This window comes from Danio aesculapii, chromosome 20 (genome assembly GCF_903798145.1).
Source record: "Danio aesculapii chromosome 20, fDanAes4.1, whole genome shotgun sequence".
Classification (NCBI taxonomy): Eukaryota; Metazoa; Chordata; class Actinopteri; order Cypriniformes; family Danionidae; genus Danio; species Danio aesculapii.
Window position 1 is genome coordinate 19822152 of NC_079454.1, and position 24890 is coordinate 19847041.

General features: G+C 36.7%; 1 protein-coding gene across 2 annotated transcripts in view; it reads left to right on the plus strand.

The window, feature by feature from the left end:
* The window catches only part of si:ch211-278j3.3 (E3 ubiquitin-protein ligase RNF19B), a 41362-nt gene extending 17637 nt beyond the window's left edge, over positions 1-23725 (plus strand). Inside the window, exons 6-10 of one of the 2 annotated variants that reach the window (XM_056445648.1) lie at positions 9453-9615; positions 10808-10922; positions 18269-18400; positions 20303-20567; positions 22974-23725. In XM_056445648.1, the coding sequence (XP_056301623.1) occupies positions 9453-9615; positions 10808-10922; positions 18269-18400; positions 20303-20567; positions 22974-23169 (871 nt within the window). In that variant the 3' untranslated portion in view covers positions 23170-23725. The remainder of the gene's footprint in view (positions 1-9452; positions 9616-10807; positions 10923-18268; positions 18401-20302; positions 20568-22973) is intronic. The other variant, XM_056445649.1, reaches the window with a different exon arrangement.
* Positions 23726-24890: the final 1165 nt, after the last annotated feature.

A 24890-nucleotide genomic window follows, 5' to 3' on the forward strand; every position in this document is an offset into this window, starting at 1 on the left:
ATACTGTGCCGTTTTGTATTTTTTCTAAGCATAATACAGTTTCTATAGTTCTGGTGATAAACTCAAATAATATATCTTCTTTAGTAAAAAAAAAATAACAGACCTTTAGGCCTGCTGTTTATGACAGAAGGCACAATCTAACTAAAACATGATGCTTGCTGTAAGCTAGGCTACATTATTTGAGCATTCGTTATGACATTGATCTGTTGTGGTCCAGCTTTTTTCCGTTTTTATTATCAAGATTTTTCTTTCTTTTTCCACTCTTGACACTAAACATTGGTAAAATAACCAGCCTTTTAGCAAAGCCTGATATTTGCCTGTAGGTTTGACGCAGGCTACACTTAACTGTCTGAGGACAGTTTTACTTAATAATCCCTCACCAAATCTCGCCGTGAGTGAGATGGAAACTCAGAATAATCTTAGGGAGTGGCACACATCGCGTCAGCGCAGCCGGTGGGTGAATGAAGCACTTGATGCATCACTGAGACACAACGTACAGCCCTCAGGTATATGTGGACACTTTCAAAACTTAGCAGCACAAAGGGATCTGTCCAATGTTTTATTGAGCCTTTCTAATTTAAAATTTCAGGTAGGCCTACTTTGTGCTCTACTAAAACTAAAACTAAATCATTTTCTCCACTGAATATTTAAACCAACAGGAACAAATAGTCTTGGAGAAAGTTTTCTGGGTTGTTATAAATGAACGCGACATGCAACTTGTATTGTCAATGAACGAATAATGATTGACAGGCGCAGCAGCGGGAAGCGCTGAAATGAACATGAATTTAACCACGTGAATATTCATCTGTGCTTCACATTAAACTATGGAATGTCTTCAGAACATTTGGCATATAGTAGGCCTACATGACAAGTTTCTAGTGTCTTATAATAGTCTACCTTCATGGCTTAGTTGGCTTAAAAACAGAACACAGAATGTAGCACAAGCGCAAGATCGGATTTGGATCGGTACCAGCTTTCCGATACCCAATCTAGCAAAAATATGTGGTATCTAACCGATATCCGATCTAAGTATTGGGATCTGTGCATCCCCACACAGAACCACAACATACCCGGATCACATCGAAACACTGCCCCCCTCTCACCTACACACTACACTTATTGTAGATTATACTACCTATTAGAGTATGTTTTACTTTTGAAATGGAGTATAAATTCATCCCATATGGCGTAGTGAACATAATTAGGTGCTGCTTGTCAATCAAACAATCCTTTTATGTTTGTTCTTGCTGTCAATTGTGGAAAAATGGTAGATAAAAGTGTCATGATCAGCTGCTGTGAGTTTAACTGCAGGCGCTGTGTGATGCAGTCAGATTTTGATACAACTTTCCTTCACATCCTCTTGCGGGTGGACCCACGCAGTTTGCAAAATGCACTAGTCACTACTAACTGAATGGAGTAGGAGCACACAGTTATGTTTTGTTTAATAAGTTGCATATAAAACTTTTGTTTCAAAACCGCCCAAATTGTGTCAACCTGGCAATGGCATTTTTTCCCAGACAATCAAATTCAAAACCGCCCAATTATGCGGGAAACCGCCCAGTCTGGCAACACTGTTCAATTGACAGTATTGATGCTGAAAATTAAGCATTGAATCACAGGGGAAAATTACTATTCAAAGTATTTTAAAATATTTTAATAGTTTTTTTTTATTGTAATAATATAAAAATTTTACATTATTTTATAGGAAATGCAGCCTTGGTGAAGGTAAAAGGAAAAACCAAAATGATATGACGTCAGTTGACCAATCCAAACTATGTAATGTATGATGTGATGTAAAGTGTGGATTATTTTAAAATGTATTTTGTAATTTATATAAATATACTGGTGCATTAGTACCTATAAATAATCATACATATAATAATTTAAACTATGGTGCAGAAAACACTGAAAATAAATATATTACACGTTTGTATAAATGTGAATATTCATGATTATTATTTTTGCATCTCCAATAACAAGGTCACACTGTTAAAAGATTTAGGCCAATACAACAACAGAAAACATAATCCTCATTTCATTCTACTTTTTCCTGTTCACTCAGCTTTTGAGAACTTCAGCTGCACTGGCCTAAAATTATTTGTCAGTAATACAAAAACATTTAGTTGGGTTAACATAAGATTATTCGTTTTCTGGAGAGCTGAACTACTCTGTAACAAAACTTTTTAAGTTGTGCCAACTGAACATTTTTCTTGTGTACTTGACTTTTAGGGGAGTTTCAGGTAGATCTCAAGAACTCCCCTGCTGTAGTAGCTAATGAATAGATGGTGATTGCTCTTAAGAGATTACTTACTAGGAGCATGTCTATGGTGCCAATTTGGATTAGTCAATTAACTTAAGTTCCATGTTTTTGGACGGTGGGAGGAAACCGGGGAACCCGGGGGAAACCCACGTGAGCACGGGGAGAATGTGTAAACGTCGGCTGGCTTGGTAAGGACTAGAACCAGTGACGTTCGTGCTGTGAGGCAACAGTGCTAACCACTGGGCCACGGTGCCACCCATCTAGGAAAGGAGGAGTGGATGGGGGGATTCTTCAAAGTGAAGATGGCTGTGATATGGAACTTAGGGTATTTCTAGTGGCTTAGGTATCGTCTGATTGGTCAATCATAAATTGAATAATGCGGGACCGGCTGCAAGCAATCATAAACACGTGATCCTCTCGAAATTAATTTATAAATAAACTTCACGTAATTTCAAGTTGTTTTTTTTAAAGTGCAAATTGCTTTATAGGCATGAGTGAAAATAAGGGAGAATAGAGAGTTTTAATGTCTGTTAATGTCTAGTTTACTTGCTGATCTAGTTTACTTTAAACAAAAACTAGGTACATACAGAAAAGTTTTCTCTTGCATTTTGGGGAAATTGTCACGTAAAGACAACATTTTTTTTATATCCTGCATGTCAGGACAATGTCAATGTGTAAAGAAATACTACAGTATGTGTCTGCACAAGGCCCTTCAGTCCATCATTGTTGCTTTTGTTATTAAATAGTTATTAAATTTTGTTATTAAATAAAAAAACATAATGTCACCGCTTTTACACACATTGTTGTTGCTGTTGTTTACACAAAGAAAATAGTGGTATTGTTTTTCAAAATTGACACATTCAAACAATTTTAAAAGTTTTTATTTTCAATGCCCTCTCACTGTCTACATTAATGGTCAAGATGCATATAAAGTTTTTGCTGTTACAGAAAATTGTTACTTTAATCACTTTGTGACTTAATCGTTTCAGAGGTTTGATGCTTATAACAGTGAAAATCATTATAGTTCTTCCTCAAAATATGCTAACTGTGCATCAACTCTCACTTTTTACGTACTTAAAAACTGTGATGCCCTTAGAAGTCACATTATCCGTAAATATAAATTTGAAGGACTGCTTTTGTTCACTAAATGGGGTCTGATGGTGTGCGCAAAAGAAACTCATACTGTTGTTAAATCTACCAGCATTTATTAATTCATTAAGTTACTGTAGGCTACAGTACGCTCTCTAATTAACATTCGCAGAATATTTATTCAGTATGTAGAGCTTTCTCAGCCAAATATAGGACATTTGCCTGCAAGCACATAGCCCACATTCATCACCAGCAGTCGCCAGAGTTTGTGATCTGTTATTAAGCTACTCTCCGACGCATTCGGTCCAAGCAAAACAGTGGTTATTCTGCAGCACAAGAATGTCAAATATGTTTTTCTGGCTCTCCAATAGTTAGTTTGTGCCAAGATGCTTGTGTTTCTGCCTTCATGAACGTTGCAGATTATCTGATTTGCTTAATTACTCTTAATAAACAGAAGTCTTGCAGAAGCGGAGTGGTTTCAGAGGTCTGATCTGTCAAATAGTGACTTTTTTTGCAGTTTCAGTGAGCTATTGCTGCAGCAAAGCTGATTTCAGATAGATTTCTTTGTTCTTGGATGCCAGCCAACACAGACTTTTGTCAATTAATCAGTACAAATCTCCGCTCATATTTCCCAACCCCCATGATTTGCCAGAAGCAGGTTTGTTCATTTAATGAACAGCCCATTCTGCTGGGCTTCAGCCGTGCGGAGAAAGATTTTTATAAAATGACAGCACACATACATAATTCTGTCACCATATATTCCAGACCTGTATGATTTGATCTTTTTGGTCAAATTAAATCTCTCGCTTTCATATGCTTTGAACGCCATTAAGTTCAATTGCATGGACAGACGGAAAGCGACCCTTTTCACTGTTATGACGCATTTAACGGTCATCATAATTTAAAATCCCTGAGTTTTTAATAATATTTAGATTTTTTTTAAAAAGCGTATAAACATTTATATGCATTTATGTATGCATTGTATCATCTTTGCGTCAAATTACATAAAAAAGAATGAACTGTTATGCAAGGTGTTTCTAATGCAGCCTCTATGGGGGAGACTGTAAATTTGACGTTATTCTCTCTTCTGTCTGCTGTCATCAGTCTCACACAATTTTTTTTCCTTTTTTTTGAAAGTATTGGTAGCACTATCATGGAGTTTTTTTTTTATTATTATTTCAGCAAACAAGATTGTAAAAAAATTATTTGTTGTACTCTCCCATTCACTGCGCTAAGTTTACCCAACTATGACGAGTTCTGCTACTGAGCAAACCAGAAATGTGAAAAGGGTCAACAAAGAAAAGGAAAGTCATGTCATGACAGAAGTTTATATGCTTTTTGAGGGTGAACTACCTCTTCAAGACAATATCCTGATTCAGAATACAATGAAAACCTAAAACGTATTGAGGTTTTGTTATTGTTTGTGAAGTCCAAAGAAGTCTAGTTTAATACACATTTGAAAACTTTAAGAAATAGTGCCTGTTTACACTAAGACCGGTACCATGTTTGGCACATACCTTGCAGAGATTCAAACACTGTATTTGTTTACCCATCCCAAAAATGATTTGGATGAATATACTATTACACCCCTGCTATAAATGTAACTGTAACAATACTTTTTTTGCATCCACAATAATGTACAACATATTCAGAGCATTCGCTTTCATTATAATACCAAGTGGTTTTTATTGACCATGAACTTTAAAAACCTTTCAAAGTTGTGTGGATTATTCTTTTCTACTTTAGAATCATTTCTAGAACTCTATCGTTTATGTATCACTGTATCACAACATGTTATCATTCTTGGTATGAATTGTCCTTTATTCTGGTATTTATTTACAATAAACCCTTTTCATTCAAATAAAGTGTTTTTGGACAGAATTTATGTTTTAAAGTTAAACAATAAAACATTGTGTAAAGCTATATTTGTAAACGGCTATATAGCAATATAATTATAGCGGAGAAAACTGAAGCCTATTGAATAATTTTATTACTACAGTTGTGTTGTACCACCGCAACAATATAATTACTACGAAAGTTTCATTCAAGTACTTATCTATAGTATGCTTCCAAACACTATTTTTTACTATAGTATAATTAATAGCATACACAGTATATACTACCTCGATAACAGGCAAAAATACTTTAGTTGAAAACTCGACCCTCTTCATGATATAATAAAATTACAATTGCCTATATTTACCATTACCATGGTAAATATAGGTTGTTTTCAATCATGGGGTTCTGGTGACGCATGAAATTCAGATGGAGGGCAGGAAATAAAAGACTGAATGGGAGACATATATGAAAGTCAGTATTTTTGCAATTTATACCATATTTCAAAGGAGATATAAATATAAAATAACCACATATGTTGGGCATGATCCTTATATCATGAAGAGGGCCGAGTTTTCATCTGAACCAAAGTGTATTTGCCTGTCATCGAGGCAGTATATACTGTGTAAGCTATCATGTATACTATAGTAAATACTAATGTTTGGAAGCGTACAATAGATAATTACTTGAATAACAAGTAACATGATATGTTAACATGATATGTTACAGCACAACTTTAATAATATAATTATTCAATAGGCTTTATTTTTCTTCACTATAATTATACACCATCACAATGCACCACAGTTTACACTAACGTTATATATTACAGTTTATCAGTTTACGATACTACAGTATCCTGTAGTATTAATAAACAATGAGTTGGAAATGTTGTACACTTTACTATGTGGTTCTAAAACATGATTGTTATTAATTACTATGACGTATAATTATTATAAGCATACTAAAGCGTGGACGCAAATTCTACATTATATATATATTTTTTAATGTTTGTAAGGGGGAACATGGAAGTATGGAGACATGAAGTACGCATCCTTTGGGTCTATTGCTGCAGACCAATCCTGAGTGCGAACGCATCGGAGGATGCGCTCCTGCGTAAGCATTCTGAAAAACAGCTTGTGAAGACAGCGGTTCAAAACACGCGAATCTAGGATTGGCTGTAACTCACCGCTCTTTTTGGGTAAAACCCGCTCTCCATCTCGGCTGGAGGGACTGGCTTGATTGCATCCTTTGCCAGGAGGACAGCAATCTCCTCTTGCAAGACAGGGGCGGACTCAGGGCTGAATCTTGTGAAATACACTCACGTGAACTTGGGGGGCCGTTGCACAAATTGAATCGCATAGCCGAGTCTGATCTGATTGTGCAAATGAGCCACCACGATGGGCTAGCCTGTGCTAACCAGGCAGGCAGAGCCCTCGCTAATGGCTTTATCGGCACGATCGCTGACGCAACAGCAGTGGAGCAGTGCGGAGTGAGAGGGCTGATCCGGGGAGCTCTGGGGTTCAACGGAAGAGCAGGAGGCGAGAGACTCACTCTTGCCTCGCACCCAGACTCCGGAGGAGGAGCTGGAAGTGTGAGAGAAGGAAGACCTCCCACACCTCACGAGCCACAGACAAAGTCCACCGATCCTGTGAGCTGGAAGGCATTGGGTCCTAGACTGGCAGTGTACTGGCTGTCACATCCGGATAAAGCGAAAAATGCTCTTTCTTTGAGGGTTTGATGGCGTTGTTAAATGCCGTTGGATGAAAAGCCCAGCCTCCCACCGAGGAAAGAGCAAGTTTCCTCTTCTCCAGATGGCCCGTCTCGGGCGCGATAGATGACTCAGCCCATTGCATCCGACTGCATCGTTGTGAATTCCTGGGTGAATTCACAGACGGTGTCGCAGAATAGGCCAGCCTTGTGTAACAAGCTTGGGTTGAAACCACCCTCCTGCAGCTGGGCCAGCGCCTGCGCTTGGTCGCACTGGTAGGTGGCCATAGCGTGCAGGGCAGAAGCAGCCTGGCCCGCAGCTATGTGGGCTTTGGCTCCGAGGGAGGCAGATAACCTACATGCCTTGGACGGGAGACGAGGCTGACTCCACAAGGAAGAGGCACCACGCGAACCCGCAATGGTACTCTCAATCTAGGGAAGCGACTCGTACTCCGTGGCTGCTCCACCATCAAGGGTGGTGAGGGCGAAGGCGCACGCAGATCGGGCAGAGAAAGGTGCCCTCCAAGACTGCGTGAGCCTACTGCTCACTTCCGGAAAGAAAGGGACGGCAGGCTTAGAAGATCTTGCCTTCTTTACATCCTCCACATAACACCCATCTAGTCGGTCCGGCCGTGGAGCTGGGGGATAAACCATCTCCAGACCCACGGCCGAAGCAGCCCGGGAAGGCACGGTCATCATGTCTGCTTCTAGATCCAACACTGTGCTCGCTTCACCAGAGGGAGGGAACGTGTTCGAATCCTCATCACTGACAGCCCGTCCTCCGATGCAACAATGGACATCTGAGCCTTGGTGTCATCAAGTGAGAGGGCGACCATCCGAGGACGGAGTGCTTCTCTCACTCAAAGCTTGGATGGAGCACGTTCAGGAGCGAGAGGTCCTGAGGGCGGCATATGTACTGCCACTGTAACCCTCAGATCTGCCCGACTGCCAACTGTGGAGGAGGGGGCTACTAGGGTGGGTGGCCCTTTTGCAAGAGCGAGCCGCGATCTTAACTGCGCAACAGACATGCCACCGCAGTGATGGCATGCACTGCCCGTGAGCACCCCATCAACATACTGGACCCCCAGATTAAAAAAGACACGCTATACAACCATGTTGCTGTTTTAGAAAATTCGCAACAATACATACCGCTCTAGAGGACCAGACCCAAAGAACGCCAGGCAAGAGAGAAAACCAGCTCAACCGTCTGCCGCTGCGTATCGCACACTCTGATGATAAAAATGTGTGAATGGATAAACCAGCAGGCTGAGCACATTGTAAAACATTTGAAATTATGTTTACGTCATTCTAAATGCCTTAACCATTTCAGTATTAGTGTTATTACAGTATATTATCAATGACCTCCGTAGTCAAGAGCGTCTGTGCTCCACGTCTCACGTCTTCAAACGTTACCGTGCATTCACAGCGTGTCAAGATTGCCTTCTGAGGCGCAAGTCATTTATTAAATAAAGAAAAGATTCACGCAGCTTCTCAAATTCCGTTTTTACTGTTGATATTTGCCGCCAGATAATCAGGAAGTGATGATTTTGTTCAGTTTGACTCGTTGGATGGAAAAGCTGATTTATTCCAGTTTTGCGCATAAAGTTAATTCGCATTTTTGGATGGAAACATAGCTACTGGCTTTTGTTATGATCAGCGTTCATCAATAATTTGAATTAGAACATAAGGTTGGACAGTTAATCAAAGGCAATGTTTAGGCGTGTTTTGTCAGTAAAGTCAGTTATAGTAAACCTACATCCATTCAGATGGAGCAGCATTTACTACAGAGAGTCAAAGTTCACTGATAAGCTATGCAAAATCATGTTCAAACTCAAAATATCGAGATATTTGTTCTGTTATAATGACAGCTGTGTTTGCATTGAACTACAACTCTGTGTAGTAAATGCTGCATGTGAAAATACCATATTTAGTTGTTTTTACTCCAAAATCACTTCATAACTTCAGTCGAGTGATTGAAATAAATCCTTCTGTGAGGTGATTCCATAGTTGTGTGTTTATTAGTCACGGTAAATCAATGAAAGCAGTTTTGCTTATAATGCAACATTATGGGGATTTCCAAGGTTTCTTCTTCATGTATGTTTTAAGTTTCTTCATTAGAGTGCCCTCTGGCCTTTGGAGTAGATTACTGCTAATGATCACACAACTGTTTCCCTGACTGCGTGACAGTCGCAGATTTTCTCAAATGTGTTTCTGATTTCATTTTGATTAATAGCCCTATTAGAATGTCATTGTACAGTGTACAAAATGTATTTAAGTATTATGCTTATACTTTTCATCAGTTTTTAGCTACAGTACCCTGCAATGCACAAAACAGAACAGGAAGTGACTTTGAACAAAGAGATTTACAGTTCACCCAGGCAGTGCATAAGGCTAATCGAGGATGAGATCATAAAATATTGATCGACTGAGACTGTACGCGTGTGTATCTGGCTTTTATTCACTACTCCTTGTCTATAGCTTTCAGCTCATGTTATATATGTGCCAGTTATGTAACTGTATTAAATGAAACCAAAATGTTCACTTGTCCTCCATACAGTCCCTCAGGCTGCACTTTCTGGGGAAAGAAGCCGTGGTCTCAGACTCGCAAAGTTTTATGGCAGGTCGGCATGCTTCTCGGGGCACCGGTGGTGATCTCACTCATAGCGGGCATCGCCATACCAGTCATCATTGTGGGCATCCCAATTTATATGGGCCGCAAGGTAAAAAACCCATAGCATGGTGCATTATTTAAGTCAAAGCAGCAGCTTCTATATGTTTGTCCTCTCTGTGGAGATGTTGACGGTTTAATAGCTTCAGGATGATAATAAGGCAGGGTCACGAACTTTACTGTATGCTCATCATAAGAAAAGTGCTTACGAATGCATATATGTAAATTTATGTAAATCCATCAGACCTGTACCCTTCACACACAAGGTAAATGTGATGTTGGAAATGTCTGCAAAGAAAGTACAGAGTGTTTCTCTGCGCTACTAGTATATGATATACTAGTATAGATAAAAGTTAGGTGATTACAAGCCGCGCGGGGCCATTAAAAGTTATAGCACACAATTAAACACATATTTTGCAAACTACACAAAACGAGGAAACAATTTTATTTACACTTACATTATATGATCCGGATGAAGAAGAAACGGGTCCATTTGAACTTTAACAGTTACTGACAAAGTCCCTGACAAAATCCCATATATAATAGTCTCTGCTGCTCCTTCCTTCAATAGCAAACGAGCAGCGAATTCCGCGTTGCAGCGTGTGTTACTGTATGAAAAATGTGAAAAATAACAGGAACAAACAGCACGCGTTGGCTATACTGTGGTATTGTTGTGAAAATTTATTTTAATCTTTTATTCCCCATATCCGAATCTCCATCTGTCAGTGATTGTCATCTTCGCGTCATGATCAGTCCCGTGATCGCCCGCACTCCACTAGTGTCTGAAGGGAAAGGTGCGTTCACATTTTACCGGATCTGGAACTACATATTTGGTGATGTACCGTGTTGACGTCGATGCATTCAAGCAAAAGATCCGAACCCAACTCGATTAATTTATTTGACTCTGAGTCAACTATTTCGTTAAACTATCAATAGTTTTAAACATGGTGCATTTTCGGATTTAAACCTCCGCTAGATGTTTTTTTATTTACTTAGAGCTGTGGTACACGCTGCATGGAATGTCATTTTGAAAAACCCGTAATAGGGGCTCTTTAAATGTTGTCATACCTATAGAAAAAAACTAATTTCAACGTTGTACTCAAACGTATACCTACATGATTCCATACATCCAGAATGGTGTTTAAATTTTTTTCTAGCTGAATATGTCACAATAAAAAAGAAAAAAGAATTACAATTTCAATTTAATGCTGACTTTATACATGTATCTATTTGGTTGCTTTCAGGTCCATGGTCGCTGTAAGAAAAACAATACCTCAGGAAGTAAGCATTATCTGACAGTGGCCAGCGGGGTCATGATGTCTGTTTTTGTGTCTCCAGTCATAGCAGCCATTACTGTGGGTAAGAAACTCATCTATCCATTTCTATGGTTGCATCTAAAATGATTGTGGGTTTAAAATGTTAGCATGTACACTGCAATGCTAATGTATTCCCTTCACAAACTGTGCATTGTGTAAAATGTATTTGAGATGGATTTTATGTGATTTTATACAATACTACAGACAATTTTGGGGTCATTAAGATCCCTTTTTAAATTAAATGATTGCATTTAATTGCAAAAAAAAGAATAAAGCCATTTATAATTTCAAATGTTTTTTCAAATAAATAATGAACTTTCTATTCATCAAAGAATTGTGAAGAATTCCATCACAGCTTCCATTAATATCATAAACAATGCAACTGTTTGCAATACTGATAATAGGAAAATGTTTCTTGAGCAGCAAAGAATGATTTTTAAAGGATCATGTGACACTGAAGTCATTTAACAATAAATTGCATTTTAAAATAAAATGTATTACTGTTATTTTATTATGGTTTTATTGTATTTTTGATTAAATAAATGCAGCCATGGTGAGCATAAGACTTCAAAACCACCAAATAATCTCATCACCCCCACACTTCTGAACATTAGTGTTAGTATTGTGTGTGTTGTTGACCACTTCAGCCGTTCCATTGTCGGGAAACATCAGTGTAAAAGTGCTGACTTGAGTGTTATCCCTTTGTATTGATTGTTTTGGCTTGTGTTCAGACAAATGAAGATACTTAAGATGAGAGTCTGTTAAATGAGGAAAGCAGAAAGGCAAACAAATATGTTTAAGGGATAGTTCAACTAGAATTATTTCTAATGTTATTCCTCAATCACTGTAAAAATATATTTTAATTAACAGTTGTCTGTCACTTTATTTACTCTGAACACTGATTTACTAATGTTTTTTGTTCATTTATGCTGGTCAGTTGCATTATGGTACTTGTTTTGTGCTTCGACACCTTTTAATGTTGAAAATTTAACACAGGAATTTTGATTGACAATTTCTGTAGTTTGAATTCATCATTTACATGATAAAACAAGGCAATATGTAGTCTCAAACTGCTGCAAATCTCAAATGTCACTTTTTAAGGGGTCATGAACTGCTTGTTTAAAAGTGTTGTACTGTTCTGTGAAAATGTTATTATTATCAAAAGTTCTAATTCAAAACTCATCATAATTTGAAATTAGTAGACTATTTTCTGTCCGGTTTTAAACCTCTCTCAACACACCATTTGAATTGTTGTGGTTGATTGTAGAATCTGAAGTAAACCCCAATTGTATGATTGACTAACAGATCTGCATATTTAAAAATGTACATATTAAATGCTTTGCTTCTAAGATTACATTGCAAAAATTGAAAAGACAGCTGTGCACCTGCTGATGTAAGCTTCTAAAACAGGCTCAGTGGAAATAAGGGCTTCAGCCTACATGATCGTGAAACCCCAAAAACGCACTTCAATGCGTATGACAACTATTTGTTCCTTTTCACACTATTGAGATTTACAGAGACATATTTTTGACAATTGAAGAATTTTTATGCAATACTTTGCATACCACATAAACAGGGCTTGACATTAACTTTTTCATTTTCGTTTTCCAACTTTAATAGCCTCTCTGCATTTTCTCTTGCCACAATTTTGTCGTTGTGAAAATATATTTTCTATGCATAAATTTAACTTTCACATGCTAAAATTACTTGATTTCAATTTTGCGTTATGTCCACATGCCGTCTCATTCATTTCGCTTTTTGTGTGTCGTGTACATGAGCTTGCTCAATGTGCATGAGCAAATGAGTCATGGTTTCAGTGTCGTATTACAGTTTCACTTGACTTTCCAGAGCTCAAAATGAAGGATTTACCAAATTTATCTCTGACCACACCAAACATAAATAAATGATTATTTCTTAGCCACAAATTTTAAATGTGTCAAAACAAGCAAAATATAGCTGTATGCTATATTTTTTATTTAACAAAACATTTCTTTAAAGAACAAAAAAAAAAAAACAATTGACATTTAAAAAATTATTGTTGTCCTGTAGCTAAAATATGGACAGTAATCTGGCCTGGCTAAAGGTCCCATATCACCATGTAACTAGACATAAATGGGAAGTTAATCTCCCATTAAAGCAATGTTATTGTAAAAAAATTATAGCCTAATTAAACCATATTTACAAAAAATAACTGTAAGCAAAAGAAAACAGGTGAAAAACATACCATGTGCGATAATGAAAGGATGATCATACACACACACACGGTTAACGTTAGGCAAAAAATAATCTGTTCAAAGAATGGTTAAAGTGAAAGCAACCTGTGCTGCTTACAAAAAGACAAATCTGGAGCTCTTGAAAGCAGCAAGACTATAGGTGCAGGAGGATAACTTTTTATCTAAATAACATAACATGGTGTGTTTATGATTTGTAATGAAATACACTTGCCTCACGCGTGTATCTCTATATAGACTACTTTTCTGGCATGGTAAGTTTGCTCGGTAGCTGAGTTTGGATAGTGTTGTATTTGTGATCCTGAGTGTTCAGGTTTAAGTTTGGTGAAGCACAGTACTACAAGAGATAAAAGTAATGTGGAATTGAATTAAACTATCTGGTATCATTTTTCACTTTATTCACTTTTTTTTTTTTTTTTAATTTTTCACTTTTCTTTTGTGCTTGCTTTTGAAAACACTGTTGATTTGGGTTAGGGAAGAGTTTCGATCAGTAGCTCAATGGTCTAGGTGTTCTTACACATCCGCCTTCTCGTGGATGTGTAAAAGAAGGACGTGTTTCTAAATGTATGACAAAACATATCCTATGGACAGCATTTCAGATTAACAAAAATGTAGACTGCACCCTCTATTGAATTTGTCACCTGAAACGTGCTACAAAATGTACCTAGAGCAACATGTTTTACGTTTTGCAAAAATGTTGGATGAGACAAGAATTTCCAATGAGCCTGGGCGGTAAACTTGCATGCATCACAGGTGGACACTGCTATGATTTAGGCTGAAAACACATAAATACTCAATACACATCCTGTGTTTGCTCTCTTCATATACGAAAACCAGTTTGAAACAAGTAAGGAAGTAAATCGTGGGTGCGTTTTGATTTTTAGGTAACGGCCACTCTAACTAGCCTATCTTTTTAAGTGTAATTGTAAACAATAAACAGACATTTCCTTTCATAAGCTGACTTACAGTGGGTGGAGCTAAACAGGAAGTGAGTTTATGGAGGTGGAGTTCAAACACAATGTTACAAAATAAAGAGGCTCATTCCACAGCCTGCAGTTTTGGAGGATCGGCTTCAGTATTAGCTGCTTTCACACTAACAGGAAAGTTTTGAGTTCTGAAGCTTATAGGATGTTTTTGTAGTACTATGACCTGTTACAGTGTTAAAAGATCAAGGGAATTTAGATTTCTCGGTTCATGACCACTTTAAACTTTTCTACATCAAAGGTAGTCAGAGCAGAGATCAACACCCATGAATCTCAAGCTAGCAACTGTTAATTAAAGGAAAGGTTTTATAGTGGGTTTTGTAAGGAGCCCAAAAAGTTAATCCTGGCCACTCTCTGAAAAGTTCTGAGACAGAGGAGTGAAGCTGTCAAACTTCAAAGGAACCAGAAATGTATCATAAAGATAGTTCATATGATAATTGCGATCAATGTCATATTGTTTACATTAATTAAGTTAATACTTAATATTCTGCAAAGAACTTATTGAATAGCAATTTAACTTAATTAGGGGCCAAGCACTGAATGTGCGTAGGCACCTATTGTATCCGAATTACCCTCTTTTTTTTAACTCCTACTAAACAGTTGGTCCAATCTTCATCAAATTAGACTCAGATCATCTTGAGACCATATAGACCAAAAGTATGGAATTCATGTCAATAGACAAAACTGCCAGAAGACATTCAATTCAATTCAATTTAGCATTTTTACAATGTAGATTGTGTCACAGCAGCTTCACATAGAAGATTTTAGTGAATTGAAAGAGTGTAGTTCAGTTTTCAGAGTTTAAGTTCAGTTCAGTTTAATGTGTTTTAATATTCACTGCTGAGAGTCCAAACACTGAAGAGTAATCCATCAATGTGCAGCTCTACAAGATTTTGAAGCACTGTAAATTATTTTGATTCAGTGGAATGTTTAAAGGATCAGAAGTTTAGCAGGTGCAGAAAGTTTAACATCTTCTATTTTCTGTCTTAAGCCTTCTATTTTATCACAGAAAAAATTCATGAAGTCATCACTACTAGTTTGCGGTGGGACATTTTGTTCCAAAGATGACTGATTATTTGTTAATTTAGCAATGGTGTTAAATAAAAGTCTAGGATTGTTATGATTATTTTCTATCAGTTTGCGGAGGTGCTCAGTCCTGGCAAATTACAGTCTGAATCACTGCAATGGTTTGAAGCATTGAAACCAAACTTAAAGTGTGTGATCTAGACCTGACATTGACCAAACTACTTCAGTTTGCACCACCTTCTGTGTAAAACAATACAAAATTGACATGACGTCCTGTCCACCATCTTAAAGTAGTTTGAAAATCTATTGTTTTGAACTCTCTATAGATGATTAGCCCAATTTCCATCAAATTTGGCCCAGACCATGCTGCCAAAAAGTTATAGAATTTTCCCGTTGCTCTGTAGCTTGTTGTCGTGCTTGTTTATGATGTGGCCGCTAGGCTGCTTGGTCCCGATAATTGCTGCTTGCAGCTATATTTTCTGACTTGAATAACGATGGCAGTGTTGTATTGCTTTGCATTTGCCTAATTTTTAATGTTTGCATTATTCATTGCATTACTTTGCTGTTTAATATGTTAGACCTGGAGAGTCATCATGTACAGTATGGTCGTGTATATGAATCTGCTTTATTCTTTAGTCTTTTCAACTATTATTACAATTTCTGTGTTTCAAACATTGATTTAGAAGAGCTCAATTAAAAATAAAGAGGGATAATAGTTTATAGTTCAGATATAAACAGTTATTAGTCCCGATCAAAATACTAAATTAAACTTCAGAGCAAATTTTTCTGCTTTACAAGGAGAGTGAACTAATCCTCAGCATCCATACTACACACATTTACCCTACATATATGCAGCTGTTTCATTCACACACACACATACGCACGCATAGAGAGCTGAATTGCCATGTTGGTCTCTGATGACTCATCTATCTTGTGCTCTGGCACTCCTGTGAGAGCTGGAGCGGACAGGGGGAAGATTATAGCAGCCGGCTGCAACTAAAATGTCAGAGCGATCTCCATGGCATAGAGTGAAGTCCTGAGCGCAGCACATTCGCTCCTGCTTGCTCTCCCCACAAACCCAGAGCTTGTGTTCCTGCTTATTCTCCCGTCTGAATAGCCCCGTCTGTTCTGCAGCTCTGACCTCTCCTCAGCAGAGCCACAGAGGGGCCTCATCCCCTCCAATGTCCCCATCAACAATGCCACTCTGTTCTTATCCAGAACCAGGAGGATCACGGCCTTTTGTCTCCTTTATTGCACGTTGTCCTTGTCTTTGCTACTAGTATTATGTCTCTATGACATGAGGTGAATTACTGCCCTTTCTCCTGCTTTAAGATGATTAATCTTAGTTAAGCAATTTCTAAACATGTCTGTGATTTCAGTTTTTTTCACATGGTCCTTTGCATATAGATATTTGAATGGTAAATTCACCCTTAAATGTCAGTTCGGTTATCATTTACTCATGTCATTTCAAGCTTCGAAATTCATTCATCTTTGTAAAGCAAATATAGATTTTTAATTCAAATCTGAGATTTCTGTCCCTCTACTAAAAAGCTGTTCATAAACAACTCTGGGGCTTTAAAATGAGTCCATAAAGAGTTAAAAAAAATTAATTTAGGACTTTATTTACACGTAAACTTTGACAGAAGCTCAACCACACCTGCTGTAGACGTGAGAACGAACCTCGTGGTGCTGGAGCATCAAGCAAGCCTGCTCAAGTTCATCCATTCATTTTCTTTTCTGCTTAGTCCCTTTATTAATCCGGGGTCACCACAACGGAATGAACCGCCAACTTATCCAGCACATGTTTTACGCAATGGATGCCCTTCCAGCTGCAACCCATCTCTGGCAAACATCCATCCACACTCATTCACACTCATACACTACGGACAATTTAGCCTTCCCAATTCACTTGTACCACATATCTTTGGACTGTGGGGGAAACCAAAGCACCCGTAGGAAGTCCACATGAACGCGGACAGAACATGCAAACTCCACACAGTGGACACTCCACACACACTACCCACTACGCCACTGCGTCACCCCTGCTCAAGTTTCTCTGACTAAATCTAAATGCTGTACATCACTGATTAATGCTTAATAAAAACCTTACTTATTTTAATCTTTTAAAAAGCGATGTCTTATCAGAAGAGTTTGGTTAAACGATTGAATTTGTATGATCACTTTATTATGGTCATTTTCATTTCATTTACTTTATTTTCCTTTAGGAATAAACTCTAATTTATTATGATTAAGTTTAATAATTGATTTTGATTATATTGAATTATAATCAGGAAACAGGATGTCTGAAACATACAATAAAACATTCTATGTAATAAAAATGTAGGCAGCGGCCTCTAGTGGAGTTGTCATCTAAAATGTGCAACAAAACTTACCAAGAGCAACATATCTTACGTTTTGAAAAAAATGTAGGCTCATGTGCGTATTTTCAATGAACCTGGGCTGTAAACTTCTGTATGTATTTATGCAGAGTTGGGTGTAACGCGTTCCTTAGTAATGTGTTACTTTAATCTAATTACATTTTTGGGGAATGCAGAATTAGTGTAATTTGATTACAGTACAATTATATAAATTCAATGTAATTGCGTTACTTGCGTTACAAATATAGTTTTTAGAAGAAAAAAATGCTGCTGCAATGTCAGTTAATAAGTATGTGCTTTTAAATTGCTGGAGAACGCGAGCTGAAATGGCTGCTGTCGAGAGTGATTGCTTTATCAAGTGGAAATACAGACAATACTTTGATTTCATTGAGTGTAAAAACAAAAATATTGCTGTGAAATGCAGTCTGTCTTGTCTCTAATGAACTTTCGACTGCTTTTAACTTGACCAGAAACTAGCTCAAGCACTGCTGCTTCCTGCTTTAAGGCACAATCCTGCTCAAATTTCTCTGACTAAATCTAAATGCTGAAAACACTGTTCACTGATTCATACTTAATAAAAGCCTTAATTATTTCAATCTTTAAAAGAAAGCAATGTCTTATCAGAAGACTTTGATTAAACCATTCAACTTGTATGAACACTTTCATTATGGTCAATTTAATTTAATTTAATTTCCTTTAGGAATAAACTCTAATTAATTATAATCAAGTATAATAATTGATTATAATCCAGTAAATCTTTTATGTTTCCAGGTGTGGGGGTGCCTCTTATGCTGACGTATGTCTATGGAGTGGTGCCCATGTCATTGTGTCGTAATGGCTGGTGTAGGCCACAGTCTGAGCCTCCTGAAGTTCGAAACATACAACTAGAAGACTTGGCCAACTGTAAGTCCAAACTCCTGAAATTCAGCTATAAAATTATACCCAACCAGTTTGCAGATTAAAAGATGTGCTGCTTTTATATTAACTATATTTTTAGTAGCTTTATTAGTTGCACAGGTCCATTAGAAATAGTGAAAAAAGATTTGCTTGCGTTAATATTGAGGTTCTTGTTGTTATTTTTCTTAGGAAATTTGGCTGAGAGAATAATGCAATCATGCAATAAATACTGAAAATATAGGGGTAACATACAGAATGAATGTGAGCAATATACTTTTTCAGTGGAAGCATTTAATTGTTTGTATTTTGTGCATCCACCACAAATAGATTCACTGTAGCTTTTCTAGAAATGATTAGTGCAGCAAACAAAAGTGTCTGTTTATAGAACTTAGCTTCTTAGTAATTTGTGTATCTATGAGTTATCAGTATAGCTAACAAAAAATCTATAACTACCTTACAGTATACGATAAGAGCTTTAATATAGCTAAGTATTTACAGTAATAAGCTTCTAGTTAGTATAGTTTATGCTAGTTTAAGCAATAAACATTATTATTCACAATAATTGGCCTCTTTAATTTGTGTTACTAATCTAGAAGTGTTTACTGTGGCTAATAAAAGTATCCAGTGTTATGTGCTTGATGGTAATTTGTGTACTTAAGAAGCTGCATACAGTATACCTACTTTAAATCAGAAACTTTTTAAGTAGCTAACAATTGCCACTGTAAAATGGCTTGTTAGTATTAGCTAACTCTTAGCTAAGAGCTAAGCTAACTCTTAGCTTATTAGTAATTTGTGTAGAGTAGCTACTTGGGAGCTTTTGCTGTAGCTAATAATATTATTCACTGTCTTCAAGGTAACTTCTGTTCCTTAGCCAATGACTGTAAATTAGCTAACAAATGTACGTGTTAGTACGTATTTATTTTAAGCTAACTATAAGCTCAGAGCTGTTACTGTAGCTAATGGAAGTGTCAACGTAAAGCATGTTAGTAAAATCCACAACTACAGTAACTTACAGAATAAGGCAAGATCTTTTAATAAAGCTAACTATTCACTGTAATAAGCTTCTAGTTAGTATAGTTTACACAAATTTAAGCTATAAACATTATTATTCACAGTAATTGGCTACTTTAATTTGTGTTACTAATCTAGGAGTGTTTACTGTGGCTAATAAATGTATCCATTCACTGTGGTTAGCTTGTTAATCATTCGTGTAGCTACTTTAAGCTAGGAGATTTTACTGTAGCTAATGAAAGTATTCACTGTTATCTGCTTGATGGTAATTTGTATACATAAGCTAACTACTCTAAATCAAACTTTTTATGTAGCTAACAATTCCCACAGTAAAGTGGCTTGTTAGTAGCTAACTCTTAGCTTGTTAGTAATTTGTGTACAGTAGCTACTCTAAACTATGGGAGCTTTTGCTGTAACTAATAATATCATTCACTTTCATCAAGCCAATGACTGTAAATTAGAAACTTTTCTGTTGCTAATAAATGTACCCACAGCTTTTTAGTATTTATTTTTAGCTAACTATAAGCTAAGAGCTGTTACTGTAGCTAATGGTAGTGTCACTGTAAAACATGTTAGTAATTTGTCTAGCTAACTACCAAAAGCTAGTAGTTTTAACTAACAGAAATATCTGTTTTCTACTTGTTGGTAATTTTTGAAGTTACTTGGTTTAGATTATACATATGTTTATTTAAGCTTCAGAAGCTAGTTTCAAAGTTGCTTACCCAACACTTTACCCTTGACACTGTGTGCATGAACACGATCCTGGTTTATAATAAAATGCTAATCTCTTTGTATGAGCTTGTACTTGATTATGCAAACACTGTAGGTGTAGAGCAGTTTTGAAATATTAAGCTCTCAGTTTGGCCTGATCTGATGAAATTTAAACTTCTCTTGAAGATCTTCTATTTTCTCATGTAGTCAGTGATCACTGGACCGGACAGAACAACCCAGCTCTGACCGACGCAAGCGTACAGGAAGTGAGTGTGAATGTGGAGGAAGTGATGGCGCTTCCCAGCTTAAGTGTTCTCCAGTCTAGAGCAGTAGGTTCAGCTGAAGCCTCTGATGATGGACATGTTGACAGCACAGAGCCGGTCGTTCAGTCAGATGAAGTGGATGTTGTTGAGGAGTGTGCCTTCAGCAGCTCACAGACATTTGCTCTGAGGTCAGCACATTTCGACACTATACTTTTTTTTTTTCAAATATTTATAAGCAATGAAGAAGTTTGTATAATACACACATTACCATCTGATATGGTTTTTAAAATGATTTGACACCCTGGCAGCATTTGCTTGATCAAAAAAACTTAAAAATCAGTAATGTATCATAATTTAATGTAACTTTTTTTCTAATTCACTAGATTTTAAAATGTAATTTATTTATGTTATGACGAAAATGAATGTGCATTATTATTACTTCAGTCATTGGTGTTATAAGATCCTTCATAATTCTATTCTAATACGACAATTTGCAGCTTAATCTTTGTATGGAAACGTTTTTTTTTTTTTTTTGCAGGATCATTTGATGAATGGAATATTTGGTTGCGTATTACTTTACAGTATGTGTACAAATAAGTTAACTAAATTGATTAAGGTTAAAATAAGGATTAGAGCTAGTAAACATTTTTGGTTATTATTACCCAGATTGTTTTTTTTTTCTTTTTTTTTTTATTGTTTTTAGCATAACAAAATAAAAATAACATAAACAGAACAAACAAACAAAAAAAAAAAGGGTACAAAGGCCATAACACAAGACACAGTCGGACACAACATAATAGAATATTATCAAGAAAGCATAGGAGAAAAAAATTGAATAAAAAATAAATAATTTACAGAGAAATGTGTAGGCTCCACAACTCGACATTTGCTAAACCAATCCCACCTATAATGAGTTACAAGTCAGCATTACTGATATAAAACATAATTGGGTTCCAGATTTAAAAAAATATGTTTAGTTTGTTTGCCATCCCATATCGCATTTCTTCCATGGGATCAAGCATTAAAAAAATTATTCCAAGAAGCGTAAACAATCAGAACTACATAGTACCAAATACAAAAATTTAATTTCCACAATAAACATTTTCAGTTCAAGGTACATTGAACTGTACTTTTGAATGCTTTAGAACAGCCTGACGATTGAACTAAAAAGGCAAATAGATTTAAACATATTTTTAAAAAGTTTGAAAAAGTAGTTCAAACTGAATCAGAATCTAAAACTGAATTCCTTTTTATGAACCATTGGTATATTGTATTGGTAATGTATTTTTTGGATGTAAGTGTTTATTATGAAGATTTTTATACTTTTTTTTTAATACAGTTGAAGTCAGAATTATTAAACCCCCTGAATTATTAGCTGCCCTGTTTATTATTTTCCCCAATTTCTGTATAAGAAATTGAGAAGATTTTTTCAACACATTTTTAAACATAATAGCTTTAATAACTCATCTCTAATAACTGATTTCTTTTATCTTTGCCATGATGACAGTAAATAATATTTTACTAGATATTTTTCAAGACACTTCTATACAGTTTAAAGTGACATTTAAAAGCTTACCTAGGGTAATTAGGTTAACTAGGCAGGGTAGGGTAATTAAGCTAGTTATTGTATAACGATGGTTTGTTCTGTAGACTATTGAAAAAAAACTATAGCTTAAAGGGGCTAATCATTTAGATCTTAAAATGGTTTTAAAAAAAATTAAAACTGCTTTTATTCTAGCTGAAATAAAACAAATAAGACTTTCTCAGAAGAAATATATTATCAGACATACTGTGAAAATTTCCTTGCTCTGTTAAACATCATTTGGGAAATATTTAAAAAAGAAAAAAAATTCATGGTGGGGGAGGGGGGTAGGGGGTGCTAATAATTCTGACTTCAACTGTATATAACCCTCTACTTTGGTAGGTAATCAGAACAGAAGTTAACAGAAGGTAACAGACGTTTCCAACACTGATATTAAGAAACATTCTTGAGCTGCAAAGTATCATGTTTCTGAAAGATCATTTTAAACTGTAGACTTGAGTAATGATGCTGAAAACACAGCTTTGTCGTCACAGGAATAAATTATATTTAAAGTTTTAAAAAAATTACAAAACACTCATTTTAAATGTTGATTTTGATTAAATAAATGTAGTCTTTAACATGAAAACACCCTCTAGAGTTTTGATTGCAAGTGTGTGTATTTACATTCTTAGATATGTACGTACACTGTGCATGTCGCCAACCTGATTTCACCAAGTAGGACATGTTCCTGGATTAACATCTGTGTTGATCCTGGAATAACATTCCAATCAACCAATCAGAATTAAGGGACATGTTTACAGTTTGTGTTAAGTTTAGGCGTACGGTTAGGTTTATGCTCTTTTACATAATTGTTATCTAACTACTATTCTCCATCTGGTTTGAGATTAATTTACAGTTATGTTGGGGTGGGGAATAGGAATGGATTACATTTTCCAACAAAAATTATGTTCCAGGGTCATCATCGTACTTGGCAAAATCATGATATACCTGTGTATGTACTGTAAAATAAAATGCAACCACATTCTTTTTCTTTCTACCTTGTTTCCAACAGAGAAGGCACCAACATTGAGGTGCGAGTGGAGATTGAAGCTCAGCCGCGGGGCGTCCGGAAGCCGAGCCTCAGCAGTATTTTGTCCAGTAAGAGCCTGTCTGCAGAGTCTCTCAGCCAATCTCATGAACCTCTGTGTGCCTCCAAACGGACCGGCAGCACCGAACCCGTCCCAGTTCCTGAGATTGACAGCGTCTGAGCAAAAAAAAACCCACTGGAGAACCACTGCTTCCATGACCCACCTGGAGCTTCCAGCCGCAGAGACTCAGCAGAGCCTGAGGGCAGATGCCAAAACGCCATGCAGGAGATCAGAGAAACTCAAATGACCAAGCGCATGTTTGTCAAGCAGTTTGAGGAGTGCTAACCAATTTTATACTGTGTTCCTTAGAGAAAACTCTATCGCCTATTTGGATGATGCTCTGGTTAATTTATTCAATTAGCTTTTTCTTAGCTGTACCCTTTTATCTAATGACCGTATGGTTTATGGCCCTTGACAGGAAAAAAAGATGAAGTAATAAGCTATGGATTAATAGCATGGCTTCTTGTTAGACTGGTGTGCCATGTGACTAGCAACGACATGCAAGCTGAAGAGAAGCGTGCTGCAGGCTAATGCTAACTTTGGTAATGGGCTTTTCCCTCATAGTATTCATTCTTTCGAATTATGCAATTTTTTTTACATAACCGTTGCGTTTTCATGAAGGAGCAGTAAATTCTGTGGGATTTAGGTCCCGGATTAGCCTCCAGCGTCATGCTGTTTCTGTATGTCCTGAATATGCTAATCTTAGGTCAGGGCTGGTGTAAATGCCATGAGGGCTGTGATTTAGGCTAAACACTGCAGGTGAATAGGTACAAATGAACTCACAGTGTTTACACAGTTGAATGATTACTTTCAAAATCACATTTTTTTGTTTTACACGTTTTCTAAAATGTGTTTAAAACGAAAATGGAGACATTATTTTGTTTAATTTGCATACATTCCTTGCACAAAAAAAAAAATCCGAACACTGGATGAATTCAGGTTAAAAGTGTCCTTTCTTTCTTTTGACATATTATTGACCTTATTCTCCAATGCGGAAGTGCACTCGTTTTTGCGATTGTTTTAGTACTTCCGATTCAGTTGCGATTCTGGAATGACTAGAAATAATAAACGGCAGAAAACGATCAAACTACTCACTCTACAAACAAGTGTTTGCATGACTATATAAAAAAAGTACAATGATATAATAAGAAAAGATCAGTTTGCAACATCAAGCAGCATAGTGAGCTGTTTTTAACCTCTAAAAATGAATGGAAGTGAATGAGACCGGAAGTCTCGAGGCAAAAAGATTCAAATGGCTGCGCCTGCTCTTATGCGAAGAATAAGGAGATTAGTCAAAGGGTTTTTACAAAAGGGATTTTGAGTATCGCTTTTTTTGTCTCTCCATACACATTCTGCTTACCACCAAGACTAAAAGTTGAATCAAATATTGTATATAATCAATCAGATATGAACACATTCCTCAGCTTCTGCATCTGAAATGCAGATTTGTCACTCCAAAAGCTGTGATTTTTGCCTGCAGTGTTTCGCCCTTAAAAATAATGATCTTGATTCACTTTTAGATCTTTATTTCTGCAGTTAAAGCATTCGTTTTTCCTCAGTCGAGTCGAGAGTTTTAATAGCCCATTAGCTAAAGTGAGCACCTTTTCTCAAAGCGGTTCAGCTTGCTGAGTAATACATTGAACTGATACCTCAGAGCCAACAGTTGCTTCACGTCCAGACTTTCTTTACTGGCTTTTTTGACACTTAGCTTCAAAGGAGGAACTCAGAAGGCTAGATCAAGCCTCTAATACAAACATTTAACCTTGTCCTGTTCAAAAACAAATCCTGTTTAAAAGATTTCCAGGAGTTTCCAGAACTGAATCTTCAATGCTGCACTGCAG